We start from the raw sequence: 23,684 nt of genomic DNA on the forward strand, positions 1-23,684 counted from the left end.
GCTATAGGGTTTTTTATTGATATTTTTTGTTTTGTTTTGTAATTGTGAAATGACCAATTACTCCAAAAGTTGTTGGAGAAGGTATTACTTAATCTTTTATACTTTAACACTCCCCCTCACATGTGGCCCTTCTTTTTTTTATGGATTGGCCTACACGTGGCACATGTGGCCCCTGTTTAGGGTTGGCCATTAGATGTGGATTTCTAAAATCAAGGAGTTTTGAACCCAGGTCCTTTGCTTTGATACCATGTGAAACAACCAATAACTCCAAAAGCGTAAGCCGTTGGAGAAGGCGTTATTTAATCTTTTATACTAGCAGTAATATTTATATTTTGCATTTTTGTATTATGAATGGTTAATTTCATTGATGTTTTGCATTAAATTCGATTTTAATTACGCCCATCAAGAGCAAATATCATGCCTAGGGTAGATGTTTTAAGCATAGTTCCTAGAGTGGGAAGCGAGTTCCATAAGCGATGCAGGAAGTGAAAACAGAGAGGGCGTGGGGGGTGGTGGTTTTTTTTTTTTTTTTTTTCTTGGGGGGTTAGAAAATAGAAAAGTTGGGAAGCGAAAGTTTTAAAGAAAATAAAGGGAAATGTGTGGGAAGCATCGTTGAAAGTCAACATCAAACATATAATAAAGCCTCATTGGAAGCAAAAATGTACATAGAAAGAGTAGGACTGTAGTAAGTTAGGGAGGAAGATATCGAGTCATATATATATATATATATAGATAGAGAGAGAGAGAGAGAGAGAGAGAGAGAGAGAGAGAGAGAGAGAGAGAGAGAGAGAGAGAGAGAGAGAGAGAGAGAGAGAGAGTCCTGCCTCTTTTGGTTGGGAGAGGGAGTCCTGCCTCTTTTGGTTGGCTATAATAGTTATATAAAAATTCCCCCCGACTTTTAGTTAAAGTTTCTCGTTTTTCTAATTAGTGAAATTCTATTAATTGACTTCCTAATTAAGTTTAAGTCCCCCCCTCTATGTCTTAATAATTTCTATCTCTCTCTCTCTCTTAGTTCGAAAGTTGGGTTGAATGCTCTCTTTTCCTTCCCCTCTTCCTATATCTTAATTAGGAATTGTATTTTTTTCACAACTACCATGCTTATCCAGCCTCTCTCTCATACCTCGATTATTAATTTGTTGAAATTTCATATATAAAAATAATTTCATAGAAAAACTCTCTCTCTCTCTCTCTCCACTATCTCTCTAATTAAAAGAGACACTATAGTTAGAAATGTGTCTGTATATAAAAAAAATAGTTCTGTCTTTTAACAACACTTTTATTTTTCAGTCTTGCATGCTCCACCATGGATTATCCATATCCCAAAATTAAACCAATAAGATGTGGTATAATTGGTAGATCTAAATCTCACATTGTGTCACATGTAAGCTAGCTTGAGTAGAATATCATTCGCATGACACATGCCAACTGAGTGCAACTTTTTAAATTTCAGTTTTGGTCTCCACGAAAACACAAATGTTTAGGTTTCTGATGGAAATTTCTGTCGAAATCCTATAAAATCATAGAAACATATGGGAACATATGTAAATGTTTCGGTTTCAAATGCTAGAACAGCAAAAAATACCCACTTAGAAACCATCATATAAGCAAGACAACCATTCATAATGGTTTATTAACATGAAATAGCTATTGACATGTATTGTGACATGCATTGTCGTGCATGTCTGATAATACGTATACATAGTATATAAATCTGTGACACATATTGATATGGTATGCCACTAATGCACTTACGATATTGATTTCGATACGCATTTCGATTCGGTATCGTTTCAGTTGGGATAGAAATGAAAACATTTCAGTTATTTCATGTCAGTCTCAATGGAAATATAAAACCATGACTGAATTGTTTTGTTCATTATATATATATATATATATATATATATATATATATATATATATATATGAACAAGACAACATAAATGACTTTGGTAGTCAAATGGAGGGGAGGAAGAAATATGCATGGAGGACGAAATCCGAATGGAGGAAGAAAACATTCCAAATGGTCTTCCCCCTAAGGTAAATCCTGGAAGATGGCCGGGAGATTGGACTTGTCCATCTTGTCATTATCATAACTTCAAATGGCGCTCGAGATGCCGGTGTTCTCTCAGCACAAAAAGAAAAGAAAGGCACCGGGTTCCATTTTTTATGGGTCGAATAATAATCAAGCTTGGGCCATTGACAACGATGAGGGGGAGTCGTGGCCGGATGCTGGAGAAATTTCCTTCTAGAGAGACAAAGGGGTTCCGACCTTATTTGTAGCCGGAAAGGAAGTGGGATCTCGAATTAACATCTTAAAAGCTTGTTTAATTGGAAAAAGGAAGGACCCTAACGGGAATTTAGATGAGCTTTGGATATGGGCTAAAAACCTTTGGAGCATCCCGTCCCTTACTTGCCCCTGTTTATTAGCGAAGGATGAAGTCCTCTTTATGCTCGAATCAATAGATCAAGCGTCTAAAATTTTGGCCAAAGGAGTTGAAGCATGTGGTAATCAATTACGATCCCTTTCAGCTTGGTCTCAGGGTTATATCCAGGGAGCGGAAGAGCTTTGGGTCAATTTCTATGGAATTCCGTTAGATGCATGGGCAAGCTCAACTGTGGAAGCTTTGTGAAGCTTTTTTGGCCAAGTTTTGGAAGTAAGAATGGAGGGAGGACATAGGCAATGTATGAGCTTTGTTTCGGCTAGAATCCTTGCCCCGAGATGGGAATTTTCTGGTCCCTTTGTGCTTCTCTGGGTTTCGAATACGGCTTTCTCTATAGGAGTTGAACTCTCTTCTTCCTTAGGAAGGTTGAGTCAACCGGTGGACCCTCTTAGAGCCTGATGTTTCCCTCTGTCGAACCCTTTAGAACTGCCTCCTTTGGTTCATTCAGGCTCCCTTGGTTCTCGCTTGGCGGCCTTGGTTCTGCTAGAGGGTAGCGAGAATCAGGCGCCAGCTGGTTGGAGGTCTTTCGGTAAAAAGACCATTGTACCCTTGGACACCTCTATGTTGAATTCAAATTTTAATACCCCATAGGAAAATTAATCAGAGTATCCCCACTTTACCCCCGCCCTCCTGTCCTCCTTCCTCTGGCCTATCAAATAAATCTGTGGAGGGGCCCTCGGTTCCAAGGCTTGTGGCTCCCGCGTGTGACAGGACAACTAGTCCTGGAAATTTGTACCCTTCGCAGCGATCCTAGGCGTGTACGCTACCGACCTGGAAAAGCAGAATCGAGGTACCATTCGTGATAATCGGTAAGGTCAAAAAGGAGGTGAGGTGTTTCTCCTAAAGGTGGCTCAAATCATCATTACTTAGTATAACATTTATCACATCTTGAGATATCTGGAGGGGATGATTTGTAGCATGTCAGAATCTATGCTAGTGCCTTATTGTCGATGCTTACATTGTTATAGGTATTATTGTCTTATTATACCTGGAAGCCGAAGAGTTAGTATCTTTGGTCAGAAGTGTATCGGGCTCCATAAATGCTTTCAAATCAAGCATGGAACCTCCCCTTTTTCGTGGTTGATGAGGGGGCGGTTATTGGTTTAATAAGTGGTTTCTGGTATTAGTAAGCGATTACCCCCTTAATATAAGAACCTTTAGAAGCAAACAGTGCAAATCCTAAGGGAAGCTTTTCTAAGGAAAATGGATCACCAGAATCAACCCCCCCCCCCCCCCCCCCCCCGAGTCCTCTTCCTCAGTCATAAGCCGAAAAAGGAAGCGCCCCATGGACCAGTCAGACTTGGAGGAGGCGTTGTTAAGGATTAGGGGCATGAATTACGATGAAGAAAAAGCTTCTAAGCCCTTTCCTACACCTAGGGAAGGCATCAATGAATTTGCAAAAAAGGCAATGGACTTTATTTAAAAGAGAAGCCAACAAGAGAAGGGAAGTTGTTTTTAGCTTAACTAAGACTTATAACGTGACAAGCCAATACATAAACATCCTCTTTTCGTTAAACTCTTGATGGATGAAAGAAGAGAAAGGCGGCAGGAATGGGAAACGAGGAAAGAGGCAGGGATTCGGAAGCTGGAAGAAAAGATCCTGGGGGGAAATACTTCGGAAAATAGGACTCTAAATGAAGCAAACAAAGTATTGGAAGAAGAAAATTTCTCTCATGAAATCAAATCACTTCTTTTGGAGTTGGAAAAATATATAGGTTGAAGCTGCCTTCTATCGAGTGACTGCTGAAAAGTTTTTGGGCAAGTAGTATCAATCTGGTAATTTATTTAGGTCGTTGCTATCAGGACGAATGTGACTTAGCTTGTAAAAAGAATTGATGGTATATAGAGAAGAGTTTAGGGCCTCAAAAAAATGTTGCTAATGGCATGGGGAACAAAAATGTAGAAATGTTACTGTATTTGGATCTTTTTTGTTGATCTTACCATTTTCGGATTCTGGGTATGGCCAATCCAGTTTTTTTGATATCTTGTATTGCAGGACGGGACTCCTGGTCCCTAATGCTATTCTAATATTAATGAAATATGTCATCTTTCAAAAAAAAAAAAAAATGAACAAGACAACCATAAGCAAGACAACCATGACTGAATTATATATATATATAGAGGAAAGTGTTGGTGAGCTTAAGCTCACCAAACTTATGGTGAGCTTAAGCGCCCAATCACATTGGGGCCTACTTTGTTAGGATGATCCAAAGCATTCATTTGAAAGGCCCTTAATATATATATATATATATATATATATATATATATATATATATATATATATATATATATATATATATATATATATATGCTGTACAGGTAAGCTATCTGTGCATGGCTGCACAAACCATAGTGGGGGCCACATTATTGGGGGGATCCAAAGCATTCATTTGAAAGGCTCTTCCATGGATAGGGTGTATACCAAAAATCAGCCCTTTAGGATCATCCTAACCCTGCCATTTGTGACATGCATTGTCGTGCATGTCTGATAATTCAATACATACTACATTTCACATGTAGTTCATATAAATACGCATACATAGTATATAAATATGTGACACATATTGATATGGTATGCCACTAATGCACTTACGATATTAATTTCGATACGCATTTCGATTTCGGTATCATTTCAGTTGGGATAGAAACGAAAACATTTCGGTCATTTCATGTCGGTCTTGGTGGAAATATAAAACCATGACTGAATTGTATTGTTCATTATATATATATATATGTGTGTGTGTGTGTGTGTGTGTGTGTGTGTGTGTCTGTGTGTGTGTTTAGCAGTGTTATATACATACAAACATACATATATATATATATATATATATATATATATATTTATATATATGTGTGTGTGTGTGTAGCAGTGTTTCAAATCACAATTGCAGGCCAAAATGCGGCCTAGTTGACTGGGTGCAGCGGATTGAGTACTTTGTTGTCATCGCTGAGCACATAGTTGACCCTGACATAACTTGGGAGAGTCAAAGGAGTTTTGATTGACTTTGTATGGAAAAAGGACTTGGACAAGAACTCGGCCAAGGTAAAAGGAGGTCGACTCGGGCGAGCAAATGATGATGGAAAAAGGACTTGGACAAGAACTCGGCCACTAATGCACTTTCGATATTAATTTCGATACGCATTTCGATTTCGGTATCGTTTCAGTTGGGATAGAAACAAAAACATTTCGGTCATTTCATGTCGGTCTCGGTGGAAATATAAACTATGACTGAATTGTATTGTTCATTATATATATGTATATCTGTGTGTGTGTGTTTAGCAGTGTTATATACATACATACATACATACATACACACACACACACACACACACACACACACACACACACACACATATATATATATATATATATATATATATATATATGAGAAAACGGTTCCTACACATATGTGTAGAGAGTTCTCTACACACTAGCTTAAAATACAGTGGGGGCCCACATTGTTTGGGTGATCCAAGCCATCCATTTTAAAGGCCCTCACATAGATAGGGTGTCTACAAAAAATCAGATCCATAGGATCATCCCAACCCTACGATTTGTGGAGGTAAAATGGATGTCTTTAAACCTTCACAAATTAGTCCAATTTTTGCCTCCACAGTTCGAATGGTTAGGATGATCCTCTGGATCTGATTTTTTGTGGACACCCTATCTATGTGAGGGCCTTAAAAATGAATGGTTTGGATCACCCAAATAATGTGGCCCCCACTGTATTTTAAGCTAGTGTGTAGATAACTTATCTACACATGTGTAGGAACCGTTCTCTCTCTCTCTCTCTCTCTCTCTCTATATATATATATATATATATATATATATATATATATCTGTGTGTGTGTAGCAGTGTTTCAAATCACAGTTGCAGGCCAAAATGCGGCCTAGTTGACTGGGTGCAGAGGATCGAGTACTTTGTTGTCATGGCTGAGCACACAGTTGACCCTGACATAACTTGGGAGAGTCAAAGGAGTTTTTATTGACTTTGTATGGAAAAAGGACTTGGACAAGAACTCGGACAAGGTAAAAGGAGGTCGACTTGGGCGAGCAAATGATGATGCAGCGGGTGCGGGATGTGGTTTGAGACTAGTAATAGGATTGATTTCCTTGCCCCCGTCACTCAATATGCATACACCAAAGGTTGTCATGTTGCGACTTCTAATATCATGAGACTGTAATGGATGCCCACCTGAATGCTTCCCAAAATAAATCTATTAAAATATAAAAAATAAATTAAAGCCATGAGTTGCATCCCGTGAGGTGACACACCTCTTCCTCTCCCTCCTTTACCTATCGGCCCTAAAAAAATAAGGAAAGGAAGGAGTTGCATCCTGTGAGGTGACACACTTCTTCCTCTACCCCCCTTCCCTATTTGCCTTTGTTTACATCTCTCTCCCTACTTCTTTTCCCTTTCCGCCTCCCTCTCTCTGGCGTCTACTTACCTTGCATTTCTCGCCAATGGAAAAGCCTCAACTTTGTATGTGCTCAAAATCCTTAGAACTACACTACTAAACAAGGCAACCAATTTGTTTCTCATGATCCAAGGATCTTGTTCTAGAATATGCACTCAAAATAGTAGAAATACTTATTTCTTTAAGGTTATTCGGTGCCCATGCACCTTGGAAGCTACATCATTGAAGCTTCTTTGCTTTTAGCGCACTTGCTTACCCTGAAATCATGGTTCCAAGACATAATTGTTTGTTGAAGATATTTTCGTTAGATAGCATGCAAGCGGTGTCTAGTTAATTGGATTAGGGCTTGATTTATTATCAAACACATTAATAGTTTCTTTACTAGGAAGGGCTTCACGACAACAAGTGCTGCATTTGGAGTATTTTTGGTTTTAGAGTCTTTTCCATCTTAATCTTCTATGAGAATTCACCTTGTAACTTTTATGTGAAAAAATTAGAAAGAAGTTAAATGAGAGTATGTAGAAATATAATCATTGTGATTGTTATGAAATTAAGGGAGAGGGAGGGAGGGAGGGAATTTCAGGTTATGAATGCTTCCACCTATCTCTCCTTCCGTGAACCAGGTGAAAGTTGTAGAATTAGGAACTTTTAGTTTTAGGGCATGGCTTCTTACACCCTCATCTCTCCTTTCATGAACCAGGTGAAAGATGAAGATGAGAAGGAAACATGACTGGGTTGTATTTTTCCTTAGTCACAGGAAACTTCCTAGTTGAATAGGAAGCTTGCTTCAGAAACTAGGTTCTTCTCGCTTCCCAAATTTAGAAGTGTGCTCCCCACATGCTTCCTACATGTTTCCTCTTAATTAAGCGTATGCTTCCTATTAACAGATTATTAGTTCGTAAAAGTGTGTTTTCTCCTTTTGATAATGATGAAAGAAAATATATATTTAAAAAAAAGAGTATTTAAAACATAAAAACTCATCTTAAGGTTAAAATAAACTTAAGTTGATCTCCTCCCAATAACATAACATTATATCTACATGAATAAAACATGTGATTCTAAATCGTAAAAATTATAATTCTAATCAGTCGCGAATTCTTCTCTGTTAGTAATCTGTACCTACATTAAAGTATTAAACCTTCCTCCTAACTTACAACAATCCCACCCTTTCTCTATACTTATTTTTGGATTCTAATGAGACTTATTACATGCTTCATGTTGACTTTCAATGAAGTTTCCCACACATTTCTTCTGTACTTTCTTTATGGCTTTCGCTTCTGCATTTTCTCTTTTGTAAACCTTTCACTTCCCGCCTTTGTTTCCGACATTGCTTCTCGCACTTGCTTTCAACTCTGGTAACTATGTATTTTTCTTCACAAGAGTACAATTATTGTCCTAATTTCACCCTTGTACATAAGTTGTATGTTTCCATGCCTTCGTTGGATTTACCATTCTCCCATCCACAATCTAAGAATAGCTTGTGTGAGAGGTTCCAAATTGGCATACCCAGTGCTTGTGGTAAATCTAAGAATAACAAGTTTTCCCCTTGTACATATTAGTATAGATTAATTATCTTGTAAATGTAAATTTCGTTATAGCTATTAAATACCTTATAAAACTAACAAAATTATATCCATGGTATAGCTCAAACATGTGATACATAATTGAATAATTGAATCCATATCAATGGTGTCCATAAAGGAAACCTCCAAAATAAGCTAAACCATTTATTTTGTCATGCATCCATAGTATGGTGATTTCATATTTCCATGCCTTCGTTGGATTTACCATTATCCCATCCACAATCTAAGAATAGCTTGTGTGAGAGGTCCCAAATTGGCATATTCGGTGCTTGTGGTAGTCCAATACAAATAGAGGGCTTATATTTGATCTATTTTGGAGACAAAAAGGGTGCTAAAAGGAATTTAACCTCTGATGAGTTAAACCCTTGCAACAGATACTTTCATGGACAGGTAGTCATTATTGGCGACACAATACAAGTGGTACATCGCTTGCACCTACATATGGTTCTTATTTAAGGCATTTTGTCTGAGATAATGTGCATAGCAAATATTAGAGTCCAATCTGAACAAATATGACATGAATGTCTCATATGTCTTGGATGTGCACCAAAGATGAAATGGTGTTTGTTCCATTTTCTCGTGTTGTAGTGGGAAAGGAAGGGAGATAATTATAATAAAAACTCCTTTTGTGAATTTTTAGGAATAAGATTTTTGTTTGACATTTGGTTGGCAAATTAAAGTGATAAAGCATTGAATCCAGCAATTTTTTATTTTGTGATAATATTTAATTTTTACATCTCATTTTCAATTTGTTTGCTTTCTAATAGTTAAATAAGCATAGTTCTTTCATCTCGTTTTCAATTTGTTTTCTTTCTATTCATTAAATAATCCATGTCTATGGTGTGTGCTATTTGGCTCGACCTATGTACAAATGTGCCTGATTTTTTTTTTTAAAGGAACGAATGTGCGTGATTTATGGTAACGTTTTTCATTATTGAAAGATTTTGTATTTTATATTTTGTGGTTTGTACTGATATATGATATGGTGATCCATTGTTTGAACCCTTGAATGTTACCTAGTTTCTAATCACTCTTATTCTTCGATTATTAAAACCACAAGAGTGAATCACGGAAAACTGAATTTGACAATTTATAGAACTCAACAAGTTATTAGGTAAGAATCAAATAGTCTCTACGTAGTTATATGTCCAGGGAATTATGTATCTTTCTTATCATTAATTACTACTTTACTATTTATTTTGAACATACTGTATTCTTTATGGGCATATTAGAAGTTTTCTCTGGTGTATTTGTGATACCTTTTTGTCTTTGTTGTGTTCAAGGCACTTCTAATATTAGAAACATAAACATATGAGTTAGACTGGTAACTTGGTGAAAAAATTGAGAAACTTGGTCCCTAGTCTTTGGACATTGTGGTTTATGTATTTAATTGGTTCAGTTGAGTGGACTGGGCTACTTCCAAATGACAGTGCACTGTAAATGTGGGTGTATTGACTTTAGTTCTCTTAGGAATTCTTTTCTTCTCATTTCTTGCTTTACAAACTGTGGAAGCCGGTTTGTTTACCATTAGATATTTAGCATCTTACCTCCACTCAAAATTCTCCTGCTTCTTCTGTATGCTCATGTTGCATTTATTTTATGTATGGCTTTTATGCCTATATTTGGTAATCACTAGACCATGTTTGGTTTTGAAACTATTACTATTTTTCATATTTTAATATGATGTTCTTTTTCCGCCAATATTTGCAGATGTATAGAAGTTACTGGAGCATATAGTGCACAAAAAACAGAGATAAATATAAGTTTGACAGCAATAGGGCTTCTCTGGACTGCAACTGATTTTATTGTCAAGGGACTCCTTCATGAGGAAAAGAAAACAGGTTCCTTATTTTTATCATTGCATCTTTTTTGTTGTGTCATATTGTTATTTCATATTGACGTCAGTTATATAGCCTAAACTTGAATATATGTTCATTATGATCATGATACTTACTTTCCTATCCTATACTCTTGTAGGAAACATATTTGATATAGAATCTATTACAAAGCAGGAAGAACATGGTGAAGAAATGGAAAGTGATCAGATTTCTCATACTATGAATGAAGTTCCTGATCGATTTCCCATGATGAATGCAGTCGGTCACAATAGGTCACTTTTTTTGGTTTTTTCTATACTCCAAAAACTTGGAGCAGATGACAGGCCAGAGGTATGGTGCCTTGTTCTGATAATCAACATTACATTTTCTTATTTTTTTTCAGTGGTCAAAATATCTACCGATTGAAACCGGTCAAAATAGGGCCCATTTTCATTATTTCCGCACTTTGTGACTTAAAACCGGTTAAAGTAGGTAAATATTTAACTTTTTAAATTTTTAAAATGGTAAGGCTGTAAATGCAGAAACTTGTGAGCCCACCCTCCTCTCTCTCTCTCTCTCTCCAATGTACTTTCTTGAGGACTATCTCTCTAGTCTACCAGTGGTGGTGGTGGGTTTCCAAAGATAGCCATGCCCAATCAAATGGCTACTGTATTATCCTTATCATCCACACACCTCCCCATCCCTCGCAAAACCCATTTTCCCTGCTATCTACATTCCCTAAAAAAGTAGCCTCTTTTCAATCCAGCCAGAAGCTTACAACAGGAGGAGGTTTTCGGAATGCAAGGATTGGATGTTGTTAGTTTTGCCAGACAACGTGTTTTCTTGTTGCCACCATTTGGTTAGAGGAGGAAGATGAGGTTCCTCTCAGATCCATGCATAAGGGAGGTGAGGACAGTACCCCAGTACCCCACCACGATCCATCTTCTGGCTTCATTCATAATCCACGATCACTCCATGGACACCACCCCAGCAAAATCCATACACCTGTGCTAATTGCAAGCCATATATTTGTATCTCTTCTCCGTCTAACTTTTTTATTAGGTTTCTCAAAAGCAATCTAACGCTTGAAACTCTAATTTCTTCAAAAAAGGTGAAAGGAAGAAAACTAAAGAATTCAAACCCATACTAGTGTTGAATTCCAAGTCATTTGAAAAGAAATTTCATCGAGGAGTCGAAGGAATTACTGTTGTGCTTCTGATTCGTGAGTTCTAGTGTTTCTTCTTTGTGTCTGAAAGCCTTGCTATTGTTGTTCTTGCCTCTGGTTATTTTTTGTTTTATTTTTGTTATATTTTTGTTTTGTTTTTGTTTTTGTTTTGTTTTTTATGGAAAGTTTTTGAGTCGAAGCCCAATTCATTGGCCATGATGGCAGAATCGCTGGCTCTGCAGCTGACGGAAAAAGGTTCCTTGTATCAAGATCATTTTATGGCTAGATTTTCTTCTCGATGAAAGTCTGCCTGGATAGAGACGATTGAGCTGCAAAGAGATTTTTTTGCAAAATATATGGTGGGTTTGGTTCAGGCTTGTATGGATGAAGTCTGCCTGGATAGAGATGATTGAGCTGCAAAGAGATTTTTTTGCAGAATATATGGTGGGTTTGGTTCGGGCTTGTATGGCTGCTAGGGTGGTGAATCCTCTTGTATTGGATGATGCCAAGTGAAAGGAGGGCTGAGAAGCTGCTGCTTTTGCAATATTTTCATTAAAAAAAAGGAAAATAGTTACCTGCTCTAGTGGTTTTTCATGCAACCGGGGGGGGGGGGCGTATATACATGCGTGCGATGAGTTTTTCAATCTGACATTGTGAATTGAGTTTCTCATCGTCACTATGGAGACAGAATATGTACCATTATTTATTGAAATATCAACTACCTCTTGTAAGTGATAAGATTTTAGTACAACCCCTCGAACCATTCTTGCCTTAGTTTTATTCCTAATTCCTCAGTTTTATTCCTAATTCAATTTTTTACCCGTGGAGATTGTGTTCTCAAGAGTGATATTATTGTTATGCGACGGGGAATGTTCTTGTGGCTTCTTCTCTTTTGTTTTTGTTTTTTTTCAAGAGAGGTTTAGAACACCGATGTTCCATAGAATTCATTCTAATAACTGCAGTCTTTTGGTGACTTGCTTATGTGATCTCATTTTTTCGTATTATATTAGTAGAGAAAATGATAAATAACCATGATTGCATTTTCAGACTTCTGTTCTCATGCATTTCAGGTAAGGAATTCGGCAATCCGAACACTTTTTCAAACTCTTGGCAGTCATGGGCAGAAATTTTCAAGAAGCATGTGGGAAGATTGCCTTTGGAACTATGTTTTTCCTATTTTAGATCGTGTTACTCACTTGGTAGGTTGAAATTTTTATAGTTATATGATTTATGTGAATTCACCTATGATTTCCCTGATATGATGGTCAATACACCTTTTGCAGGCAGCAACTTCATCCAAAGATGAATGGCAAGGGAAAGAACTAGGAGTACGAGGCGGAAAAGCAGTTCACATGCTCATACATCATAGGTATTTGAAGAATCTGTTCCTACTACCTTGAAGATTCACTTCCTATTTTGATGAAAGTCTCTTGTCAAAATTATAATTTTTTAGATGATTTTGTACTTGGCAGTCGTAATACAGCCCAAAAACAATGGGATGAGACACTTGTACAGGTATTAGGTGGAATAACACGTCTACTACGCTCATTTTTTCCTTTCCTTCAGGGCTTAAGCAACTTCTGGGCTGGTGAGTACACCATTTCAGCTTGATCACTCTAAACCTTTCTGTATTTTTTCATGTTGCATTTTTTTCATGCATTCCTGTGCGATCCTTCAAATTTTAGATGTTCTCAGGTTGGGAGTCGTTGCTTCGTTTTGTTAACGATAGCATTTCAAATGGTAGTAAAGAGGTTGCTCTTGCAGCTATAAACTGTTTACAAACAACTGTTCTGTCTCATTGTATTAAGGTAATTGTCAAATTATCTTCTGGGAGAATCATTGTCATTCTTTACCGAGTTCTTGTCTTATTTGAATATGTTACCATTAGAAAATTTTACCACTTGAATTCAAAAAGTTTCTAAACAAGTCAGGCTTGCTTTTTAAATTATTGACGACAAACGTTTCTTGTACTGGAAAAAAGACCCAAATCTCTCTCTCTCTCTCTCTCCTCTTCTTTTTCTCTTGCTTTTCATTTTTCTATTTTTTTTCTTCTTGTTAGTATTTTTACCTTTCTTTGTGTTCTTCGCCTCGTTCATCATTTTTTTCCATTTCCTCTTTGTTTTCTTTGTGCAAATATTCTCTATTTTTAGGATTGTTTATTTTTATTTTTTGAATGATAGGATTGTTTTGTTGAACATCTTGGATTCTAAAAATGATTCTTTACCCGAATGGACTAATGAGTGTGACGCATACGTGGGCTGAGCCCTCTGGGGGGCTGACAACACGCACTAATGTACACGATGCATACACAGGTTGAGCTCGCTGGGGATCCAGAGGGCAACACTCCCCAGTTGGGTGGTGAGAATGAGTTTCAGCAAAAAAAATTTGAGAGCATTAGAAAAATTTTTTGTGATAAAATTTTTTTAGTTCACTAAATTTTTTTAGCTTGAATCAAATTTAGCGCGTTAAAAAACAGCGTGTTAAAAAAAATTAGCGCACTAAAAAATTCTTTTAGAGGCACTACGTATTTGTTGTTTTTAAGAACTGTAAAAAAATGATAAGAGCGGTAAAAAAGTTGGTGTGGCAAAATGGCAATTAAGAGCAGTAAATTTGTTGCTAAACTTTTAGCAACAATACGTTTTCATGGTTTTTAGGAGTGGTAAAGGATTTATAAGAGCAGCAGATCTCTCCTTTAGTTTATCTATGTCTTCTTTTGGGTCTTCTTTGTTTATGTTCATCTTCTTCTTTTTTTGAATGGAAATTTTCATCTTCTTGCACACCATTTTTTAGTGTTTTCCTATTTGTTTCTGTTTTTCTTGCACTATCCTTGAGATATCTTGTACATATATTTTCTTATTTTTTTGCTTTTTACAACACATTATGACTGACTATCTGTGAAGACTTTAGCCACTCTACTTCATAAATGAAGAGGGAGGAGGAAGAGGAGGAGGAAGAAGAAGAATGGGAAGAAGAGTAAGAGGAAGGTGAAAGTGGGGAGAAGATGAAAAGGAAGAGAGAGAGAGAGAGAGAGAGAGAGAGAGAGAGAGAGAGAGAGAGAGAGAGAGAGAGTACGACAAACCCTTTGTCGTACTGGGAAAAGTGAAAAGTCAAAGTTTTTTTGGTAATTAGTAGAAGGGTATTCGTGTCCTTTTAATAGTACGACAAACCTCTGACGTCAATAATTTGAAAAGAGAACCTGACTTGTATTTTCAGAAACTTTTTCAATTTAAGTTGTAAAATTTTCTTATCATTATTATTTTCAGAATGACACATGAGAAAATCACTGGTTTTACCATTAGATTGTTATTTTTTTTTATAAAGTTTTTGCTTTTTGAGACATGCACAGATGGCGATAGTCCTCTATAACTAATATGGCTAAGGAACTATCTTCTATGCACCTACTTATTTCTTACTATCAACATTTCTTATTAAATCAGGGAAATCTTCCCATACTTTATCTCAAGTCGGTGCTTGGTGTTTATGAACATGTACTTCAAAGGTCCCCAAACTATAGGACTAATGCAGCCAGCAAAGTGAAGCAGGAGATTTTGCATAGCCTTGGTAATAATGCACTCCTACTTCTCATATTTCTTCATTTATTAGCTTTTGTATGTCTCATGTCATGTGTTCTAAATTCTTAACTTTGATAGGCGATCTATATGTACAAGCCCAAATGATGTTTGACAGCGATATGTACTTACAGTTGCTAGAGATTATTAAATTTGCTGCCCGACACCCCAAGAGTGCTAGTGATAACACAGAATCGGAATTTGTAAGTGGGTTTTGACAAGTTGATTTTGCTTTTCAAGTTTTTGCTCTGATCTATTTTTTATTTGTCTTGCATACTCCATGTGGAATTTCATATCTCTCATCCTTTGTCTTCTTTATGAATCATATCATTGAATATAGTAAAGTATCCAACGGTGTTGCATTCCCTTTTTGGTCAATTTTTTTCATAAATTCTGTTTAATGGATGTCCAATTGGCTTCCTACAGGAAAATCTTCCACCTGTGCAGCGTACAATGCTGGAGATTGTCCCACTGTTGCGTCCAACCGAGCACTTATCTGAAATGTGGTCCCACCTTTTCAGGGAGCTTTTATGTTATTTTCCAGGATCAGATGTCTTTTTACATGAAAAAGATGACAGCTTAAACTATAATCCAGAAAGTGTAGATAGAACATCTCATCATGATATGATTTTAGTTCCAGAGACATCCAGCACTGAGGTTTCCAAAATCAGCCCCGGAGAAACTCAGAATATTATTAAGTCTAATTTCCCTAATGGAGATGCATCATTTCCACATTCTATTCCAGCCACCAACAATGATACAGCAGCATCTACTTCAAATCATTCTTTGGGGGAAAAACTTATACCTGTTCTGATAGACCTCTTCCAACAGGCTCCTGCGACTGAAAAGTGCAATGTATTTCCTGACATTATTCAAGGTCTTGGAAGGTATGGGGTGATTCAGACCACTTCCATTTAATTTTATTGGTTTCATGATAGAAAGACTTCAACCTTAATGTTTATTGAAAATTAGCTTGCATCAATACATCAATACGTGGTTGATGTTGGTTAACCATAGCCTTTAGGGATGCAACCTCATGTATAGTAGATCTGTGGGAATAGAAGGTGGCACTTTAGGTGGCCACTTTGCAGGAGATACTGACACTGAAGTAGTTAGAGTGGTCAATAGCTGTCTGTTTCATGCCTTGAAATCATGATAGCAGTGTTATTATTTAATACACTTGTGTATGCATTTTGTTAATTTGATAGAATGTGTATGGGTATACATATGTAAATTTTTGTAGTCTTAATTTATTATATGGAACTGTGGGTATGTTAACATGGGATGAACTGCTTGAGGCTTGTTCCATTGTTTTTTTTCCTTTCCATTTGAACTGTACTATTTAGCTTCCTTTGTACTTCGACCGTCTCGGTCCTTTTCTCCTTTCAATGAAGTTTGGCTACCTTTCAGAAAAAAGTAACATGGGATGAACTGCTGTGCCGGTGTTGGACACAGACATACAATGTTGGGCATAGCAATTTTAATACACTCGATACATAGGCATACCCATGCCAATGTTCATCCATGTGTACGTGTTTCTTTTCTAATACATATTGGCAGTACTTTAAAATCTGTTTTGTTCCTAGATATGTAGGGCGTAGCATGCTGGTAGGTACATAACTATGTATATGTATTTCTTAATGTTGATGTACATTTGAATGTTTGTAAAATTAGTGACAGAACAAGGGTCAATCATTCCCTAATAGGGTGAAGCTCAATTGGTTTTAACCACTAAAAAGATTAAACACAGGGCAAGAAAATACGTTAATCTAAGAAAATGTTGATAATTACCTTATTTATTTTTTGTCACTCACCTGATGATTATATCACCAAAGACACAATATCCCATTGGACCTTCCACTGTCTCTGAAATGGTTAATATCAAGTATTCGTGGGAGTAAAAATAAGAATTCAACACTTCTTATATGGGGATAAGTTAAACCGTCAGATTGTTACATAGTTGTACCATTTAGGGAAGGAAATTGATATTATGGCTCCGAATGGTTTTAACTCTCAGCCGTTAAAAAAATGGTTTTAACTCTTAGAAAGTTAGGTTGTTGTACAGTTCCACTACCTTCACTTATTTTTTTATCTCCACTTGCTATTTGTTAGCTGGTGGATGAGACACGAACCTTACTTTTCTCATGTACTATCTGTACTTCTATAACCTTCCCTTCTTGTTCTTTTTTATCTTGGAAAGCTAAATATAAGTGTAATGTTAAATTTGGCTGCACTTGTTAAATTAAAATCACCCACCTTATGAAATTTCATTTGCAATTTAAAATTATATTATATTACTAGTGTTTGGATAAGAACTATTTTTTTATTCCAAAACCACTATCACTACACATGTTCAGCTATCATTTTCCTTCCACCCCATACCCCCTGCTCCTTGTTTTTCCCTGGTCATTATAGTGAGATAGAATGTGAAGTTGAGCAGGAGGATGTTGATGCTAAAGGCATGGATCCTGGTGCTAAGTTTTTCTGACATGCTGTAGGGAGGATCAATGTAACCGAGGGTACCGGTAGGATGGTGGAAGAAAGGCGTCCCGAATTACAATGAAGGGCAAGACTAAAATCATTAAGGCATTGAAACTGCAATCAATGAGGATTTTGGACGACGACACCTTTGTGGATGATGGGGAGAATGAAAGAATGGAGGGTGCAGATTGTATAATGTCATAGTTTACGTTCTTTAGTATGGCGTGTCATAAGCTTATGATGTATTTCGTTGGTGTTATCTCACTTAATTTTGGGCAACTTTTTTTCATTTTGTAATGTTTAACTTAATAAAAGAAGGCATGTCCTGCGATGGGAGAGTACTCCCCCAGTCCTTTTTTTTTGAATAGTAACAGAATTCATTAAAAGAAGACTGAGAAGGTCCCCCTTTCAGCACAAAGACACACATACAATCCAAAAGAGACTATTACACCCCACCCATATTCAGTTAGGGCGGAAGGAAATCAAAAAGCTCTAAAACTTGCAAAGAAACTCCATCTGTTGCCAATTTATCTGCCACTGCATTAGCAGATCTTCTCACATGTTGATATAGAACCGAAAGCCCTTCTGAACGATCTCTTATCTCATCAAAGTAATGAAGAAATCTCCACGGAGGATTCAGAGATCCCCTGAGCCATCTAATAACATTAAGCGAATCTCCCTCTACAATGCAGCTGCCTAAATGTTCCCTTTCTATGGTCATAATGCCTTGATGAACTGCTCTTACCTCTGCTTCATTCGAATCTGCTATTCCAATTGGATCAGAGAAAGCTTTAACAACCTCGCCGGCGCAGTCTCTCAGGACACCACCTATCCCAGCAGGGCCAGGATTACCTAAACTGAACCCATCGAAGTTTAACTTTACTAGTCCCTCAGGGGGAGGGCTCCAGACCTGAGAAGTAACAGAAATATTCTCTTTACTGTTGCATACGATTCTCCAACCCTCCCACAGTTCAAAAGCCGAAGTAAATTGAAAAAGCGGAAGAGCCCGAGCCCAAGAGATAGTTAACGAAATGGCCTTGATGAATAGAAAATGAGAGGATTTAGCTTTACCTTCGAATACTCTATTATTCCTTTCAATCCATAGCACCCAGAATATGGCCATCAATGAAAGCCACCATAAGGTTTTTCCTTTTTTTCTCCATAGATTACATGGCCATCCTTCAAATAATTCTTTAAGAGAGGAAGGGAAAACCCAATTCATTCCAAACCTGTCTAAAATCCTTCCCCATACCTCACGAGCTACTTTGCAGTGGATGAAGATATGATCTACCGACTCCCCTGATGCAATACACAATGCACAATGGTCGATAATCAGCATCTTCCTTTTCCTCAGAAAATCCACCGTTTGGATCTTATTGTTTATCGCGGTCCAGCCAAAGAAACAAACTCTTGGAGGTGCCTTTATTTTCCATACCCTTTCTGCCAATGTACTTTTCTCAAAACGAATCAAGCTATTATAAAAAGACTTGACTGAAAAGCAACCTGACGAATCGAACACCCACAGTCGTTTATCCACCCCTGATAAGCTGATGTAATTCTGTTCAAGGACCTGGAATAAATTAAGCACCGAAGGCATTTCTCTATCAAAGAAATTCCTCCTGAAAAGAGGTTTCCATATAACTTTTCCATCTATTCTTTCATAACAATCTTTCACTAATGCTGATTTATCCTTAGCAACTGAATATAGATCAGGGAACAAATTTTTTAAGGGGGAGCTCGAGCACCAATGCATAGTCCAAAAAGAAATCCTTTCTCCAGAATACACTCTATATCTTACACCTTGATCAAAACTAGAATTTTGACATAGAATATCCCTCCACATTGTCACTCCAGGTTTGCTCAATCTATTTAAAGAAATCCAGTTACCTGGAGCAACGCCATATTTCCCTGATATCACTTTAGCCCATAGTCTCTCTTTCTCCTCACCGAACCTCCACAGCCATTTACCCATTAAGGCATAATTAACTTGTTTGATCCGTCTAATACCGAGGCCTCCTCCTTTAACTGGTTTGCAGATATTTTCCCAACTTACTAGAACCATAGATCTCTTCTGCTCAGATCCCCCCCACAAAAATCTTCTCTGAATCTGTTCAATGCGCTTAGCTACATACACAGGACATTTAAATAAAGATAACTGGTAAATGGGGATATTGGACAAAACGGCCTTAATCAAGGTTAATATTCCTCCTTTTGAGACCAGATTCCTCTTCCATGTATCAAGTCTTCTTTCAATTCTTTCCACAATGAGATCCCAAGCGCTTTTGTGAGGGCGACCCATCCCCAAAGGCAGTCCCAAATAAGAAGAAGGCAGACTTTCCAGAGGGCAACCCATTATATTTGCTAGTCTAGAAGCCTCTGCCTCATCAATATTCAGAGCATACAATCTGGATTTTGAGAAGTTAGATCTGAGACCTGTTACTATTTCATAACAGCGAAGAATCGCCTTGAGATTGAGAATCTTTGGGATCTGGGGGGAACTAAAAAGTAAAGTATCGTCCGCAAATTGTAAATGCGACACCTCAATCCCATTCTGGCTGCATTTTACCCCTGAGATGAGACCCTCCGAACGTCCTTTCATCATCAGCACACTTAAAGCTTCAGCTACTATCACGAAGAGGAAGGGAGATAAAGGATCCCCTTGGCGAAGGCCTCGCGAGGATTTAAAAAAAGCTTTTGGAGATCCATTAATAAGAATGGAAAACCAGGCCGAAGATAGACAACATCTAATCCAACCCCGCCATTTTTCTCCGAAACCCATCCGGCATAGAAAAAAATCTAAACAGAGCCAATCCACTCTATCATATGCTTTTTCCATGTCCAGCTTGCAAATAACACCTGCCTCACCTGATTTTGCCATCCAATCCACCATTTCATTTGCCACCAACGAGCAATCCAGAATTTGTCTCTGGCTAACAAAGGCACACTGATTCTCGGAAATGATACTAGGAAGGACCAGCTTTATTCGATCCGCCAATACCTTTGACAAAACCTTATAAAGACAACCCACCAAACTAATAGGCCTAAAATCAGATACTTTCACCGCGCCTTTAACTTTTGGCACTAGAGCAATAAAGGTGGCGCCAGTTCCTCTGTCCACCTCCATTCCGTCATAAAATTCTCGAAAAAATGACATTATATCACTCTTCACACTTTCCCAACAAACCTGGAAGAAAGCAAGGCAGAAACCATCCGGCCCCGGAGCTTTGTCACGATTCATCAAGAAAACGCCTTTCGCCACCTCCTCTTCCAAGAAAGGACTTTCCAACGCCAGCTTATAATTCTCATCCAGAGATTTAAAAACTACTTCGTCAAGCCCAGGCCTGATAATATTTTCCGCAGAATATAATAATCTAAAGTAGTCCACAATTTCCTAGAAATCACCTCTTTACTACGAGATAAAGAACCCTTTACCTCCAGTGCCTCAATTCTATTGGTCCGTCTTCTTGCACTTGCCATGCTATGGAAGTAAGCAGTGTTTTTATCCCCTTCTTTCAGCCAATTTACTCTAGACTTCTGCCTAGGAAGTACTCCCCTAGTCCTATGAACTTCTGTCTCTTTTCTTTTGTATTCTTCTTTCTTTTTCTCCTTCTCCTTCCTCTTCTTATCATGATGGCATGGATGTTACACTATGCAGCTTAGGATCAATAGAAGATTGTTATTATTTTTTACATCACAGGATATATATGGGAAATTATTTTGCGCACATACTCCAATAAACATGATACTGCTAAGGGGTATCAGTTAAATCAAGATATAGCGAATCTTGTTCAGCGGGAGATGTCAGTTGAGGAGTACTATGGTATGCACAGGAGAAAATGGAAGGAGTTGGATCGTTATAAATTTATTTCTTCCAGTATTAAAGACATGAGGATATGTATCTTTGAATTTTACCTTCCGTGAGGATTACCCTATTTTTCATCCCTTGAAAAGACCTCACTAGGGTTTCTAAGAAGATCAGTAGGGTTCCTCTCCTAGTCCTTTTTTAAATTGATAGCTCTCTACCATTACCTACTGATGTTTTGTCCAAAGATGATGCTAAATCAATCAAGGTCTATATTCAACAAGAGATGGAAGTTGAACCAACGACAATTTCGAGTGACTATCACCAATCAGAAGCAACCAATCAAAAGCCTTGGATTCAAGTATTGTTGCTTATGTGTCCTCTATGCAGGGGTAAACATTTATATACCTCTTATCTGATTTCTGACTTTGTTTCCTATGAGTCCGTGTATCCCTATTACAAAGCCTACCTATCAATTGCCTCTGTCTTTGTCTAACAAAGTTTCAGTTGCCTTAGCTCATCCACAATTGAAAGAAGCAATGTTTGAAGAAATAAAAATGCTAGACAAGGACCAAACTTGTGACTAGTTGAGCTACCATTAGGCAAACATGTGGTTGGATGTTAGTGGGTGTACACAATCATGCATAAACAAGATGGGTCGATCTATATAAAGATCATTTAGATTCAAAGGGTTTTATGGTGACCTTCAGGAAGTAGTTTACATGGACCTGCCACCTAGTTTTCAATTAAGTGGGAGAGCAACAAGGTGTCTAGGATGATGAAGGCTGTCTATGGACTAAAACAGTAACCTCAAGTGTGGTTGGATAGCTTTAGTTCAGCTATGATTCACATAAGCTTCAAGAAAAGTTGTGCGAATCATTCTATCATCATTATGCAAGATGGAAAGAAAACCACAATTTTAGTGATGTATATGGATGCCATAGTTATAATTGGTGATGATGTTAGGACCATCTAAGATCTAAAGGAGTACCTTGGACAAGTATTTGACATAAAGGACTTGGGTCCTCTGAAAGACTTCCTAGGAATCGAGGTATCCAAATAAAATTGTGGCATCTTCATATCACAACAAAAATATGTTCATAACTTGTTGAAAGAATCATGTAAACTTGGAGCAAAGCCTGCGTAATTCTATAAGGAACCTAATGATAGATTGGATGATCAACAGGGGGAGTTACTGACCCAGGAGTCTATTAGGGACCGGTTGGGAAAATAATTTACCCTACCATCACCAGTTAAGGCATCTCCTATGTCGTGAGTATGGTCAATAGATTCATGCACTCACCACGGTCTGAACATTTGGAAGTTATTCAAAGTATATTGTGGCATCTAGAGGGAGCGCTTGGCAACAGTGTGCCCTATGCTAGGAGAGGAAGATAATTGTAGAAGTGTATGAAGACACATATTGGGCTGGCTCATGTACCGGTCGCAGAACTACTAGTTGTGCATTCATTGGAGGGAATTTGGTCACACGCTAGGGCAAGAAGCAGGCTGTAGTGGCAATATCTCCAATGATGAGGCTTTTTGCAAACCTATATTTCGTGCTACATGTGAGCTCCTGTGGTTCCAGATTCTTTTAAGAGAAATGAGAATGAAAGTTGATGGTCCTATGAAGCTCTATTATAATAACTCCGAAGCCATTCATATCAGCTCTAACCTTGTATTTCATGAGAGAACCAAACACATTGAGGCTGATTACCACTTTGTAGGAGAAATAGTGGTGGCTAAGACCATCAGTGTTTCTTATGTCAGATTGGTAACACTCACTGAAGCAATTCATAGAAGCTGTCTTCAAAAGATTCTTGGCAAGATGGGCATGTCTAACATTCATGTGCCAGCCTGGGGGAGTTTTGAAAGTGATATAGTTTGTGTTCATTATGTATGGTGTGTCATGAGCTTATGATATGTGTCCTATATGTCATACCAAAAGTTAGGAAAACTTTTGTTATTATGAACTTTTTGACTTAAAGAATAAAATAGGCTATGTTCAACAATGGAAGTATACTTTCTCATTCCCAAGAGCCTCTTTCTCTTCTCATTTCTTCTCCGTCTTCATTTCCTTCTTTCTTAATATCAGCAAACTAGTCAACTACATGGATGACCTTGGTTGTCACGCCCCCAAACCAAGATCCAGTCTCGTAACAGCGCCACATATTCACCGTCAACCATGAATATGTAAGGCATTCAAACGAACCATGCAATAATCAGAGCAACTAAAAAATCTAATCCATAAAATAAATAATCCACTGTCAGGGTATAAATAATTGTGGAAACAAATTAATTTGTCCAATGGACTACAATAATTAAATCAACTGAATCAACTAAAAGTTTATCCCTACTTCTACTGTCTCAAATAAATAATCATCTGAAATCCTAAGGTATGCCTTGC

At 37.6% G+C, this 23,684-nt stretch overlaps 1 protein-coding gene across 1 annotated transcript in view; it reads left to right on the forward strand.

Annotated features, from left to right (window-relative positions):
• The window catches only part of LOC143887555 (ARM repeat superfamily protein), a 129,588-nt gene that overhangs the window by 80,501 nt on the left and 25,403 nt on the right, over positions 1-23,684 (forward strand). The window contains 9 exon segments of the mRNA XM_077391643.1: positions 10,154-10,284; positions 10,421-10,611; positions 12,496-12,624; positions 12,709-12,794; positions 12,898-13,013; positions 13,121-13,233; positions 14,863-14,986; positions 15,076-15,197; positions 15,421-15,881. Coding sequence (XP_077247758.1) covers positions 10,154-10,284; positions 10,421-10,611; positions 12,496-12,624; positions 12,709-12,794; positions 12,898-13,013; positions 13,121-13,233; positions 14,863-14,986; positions 15,076-15,197; positions 15,421-15,881 — 1,473 coding nt within the window.

This window comes from Tasmannia lanceolata, unplaced genomic scaffold (assembly GCF_043159265.1).
Source record: "Tasmannia lanceolata isolate RefF3 unplaced genomic scaffold, GAP_Taslan_0.1 ptg000012l, whole genome shotgun sequence".
Classification (NCBI taxonomy): domain Eukaryota; kingdom Viridiplantae; phylum Streptophyta; class Magnoliopsida; order Canellales; family Winteraceae; genus Tasmannia; species Tasmannia lanceolata.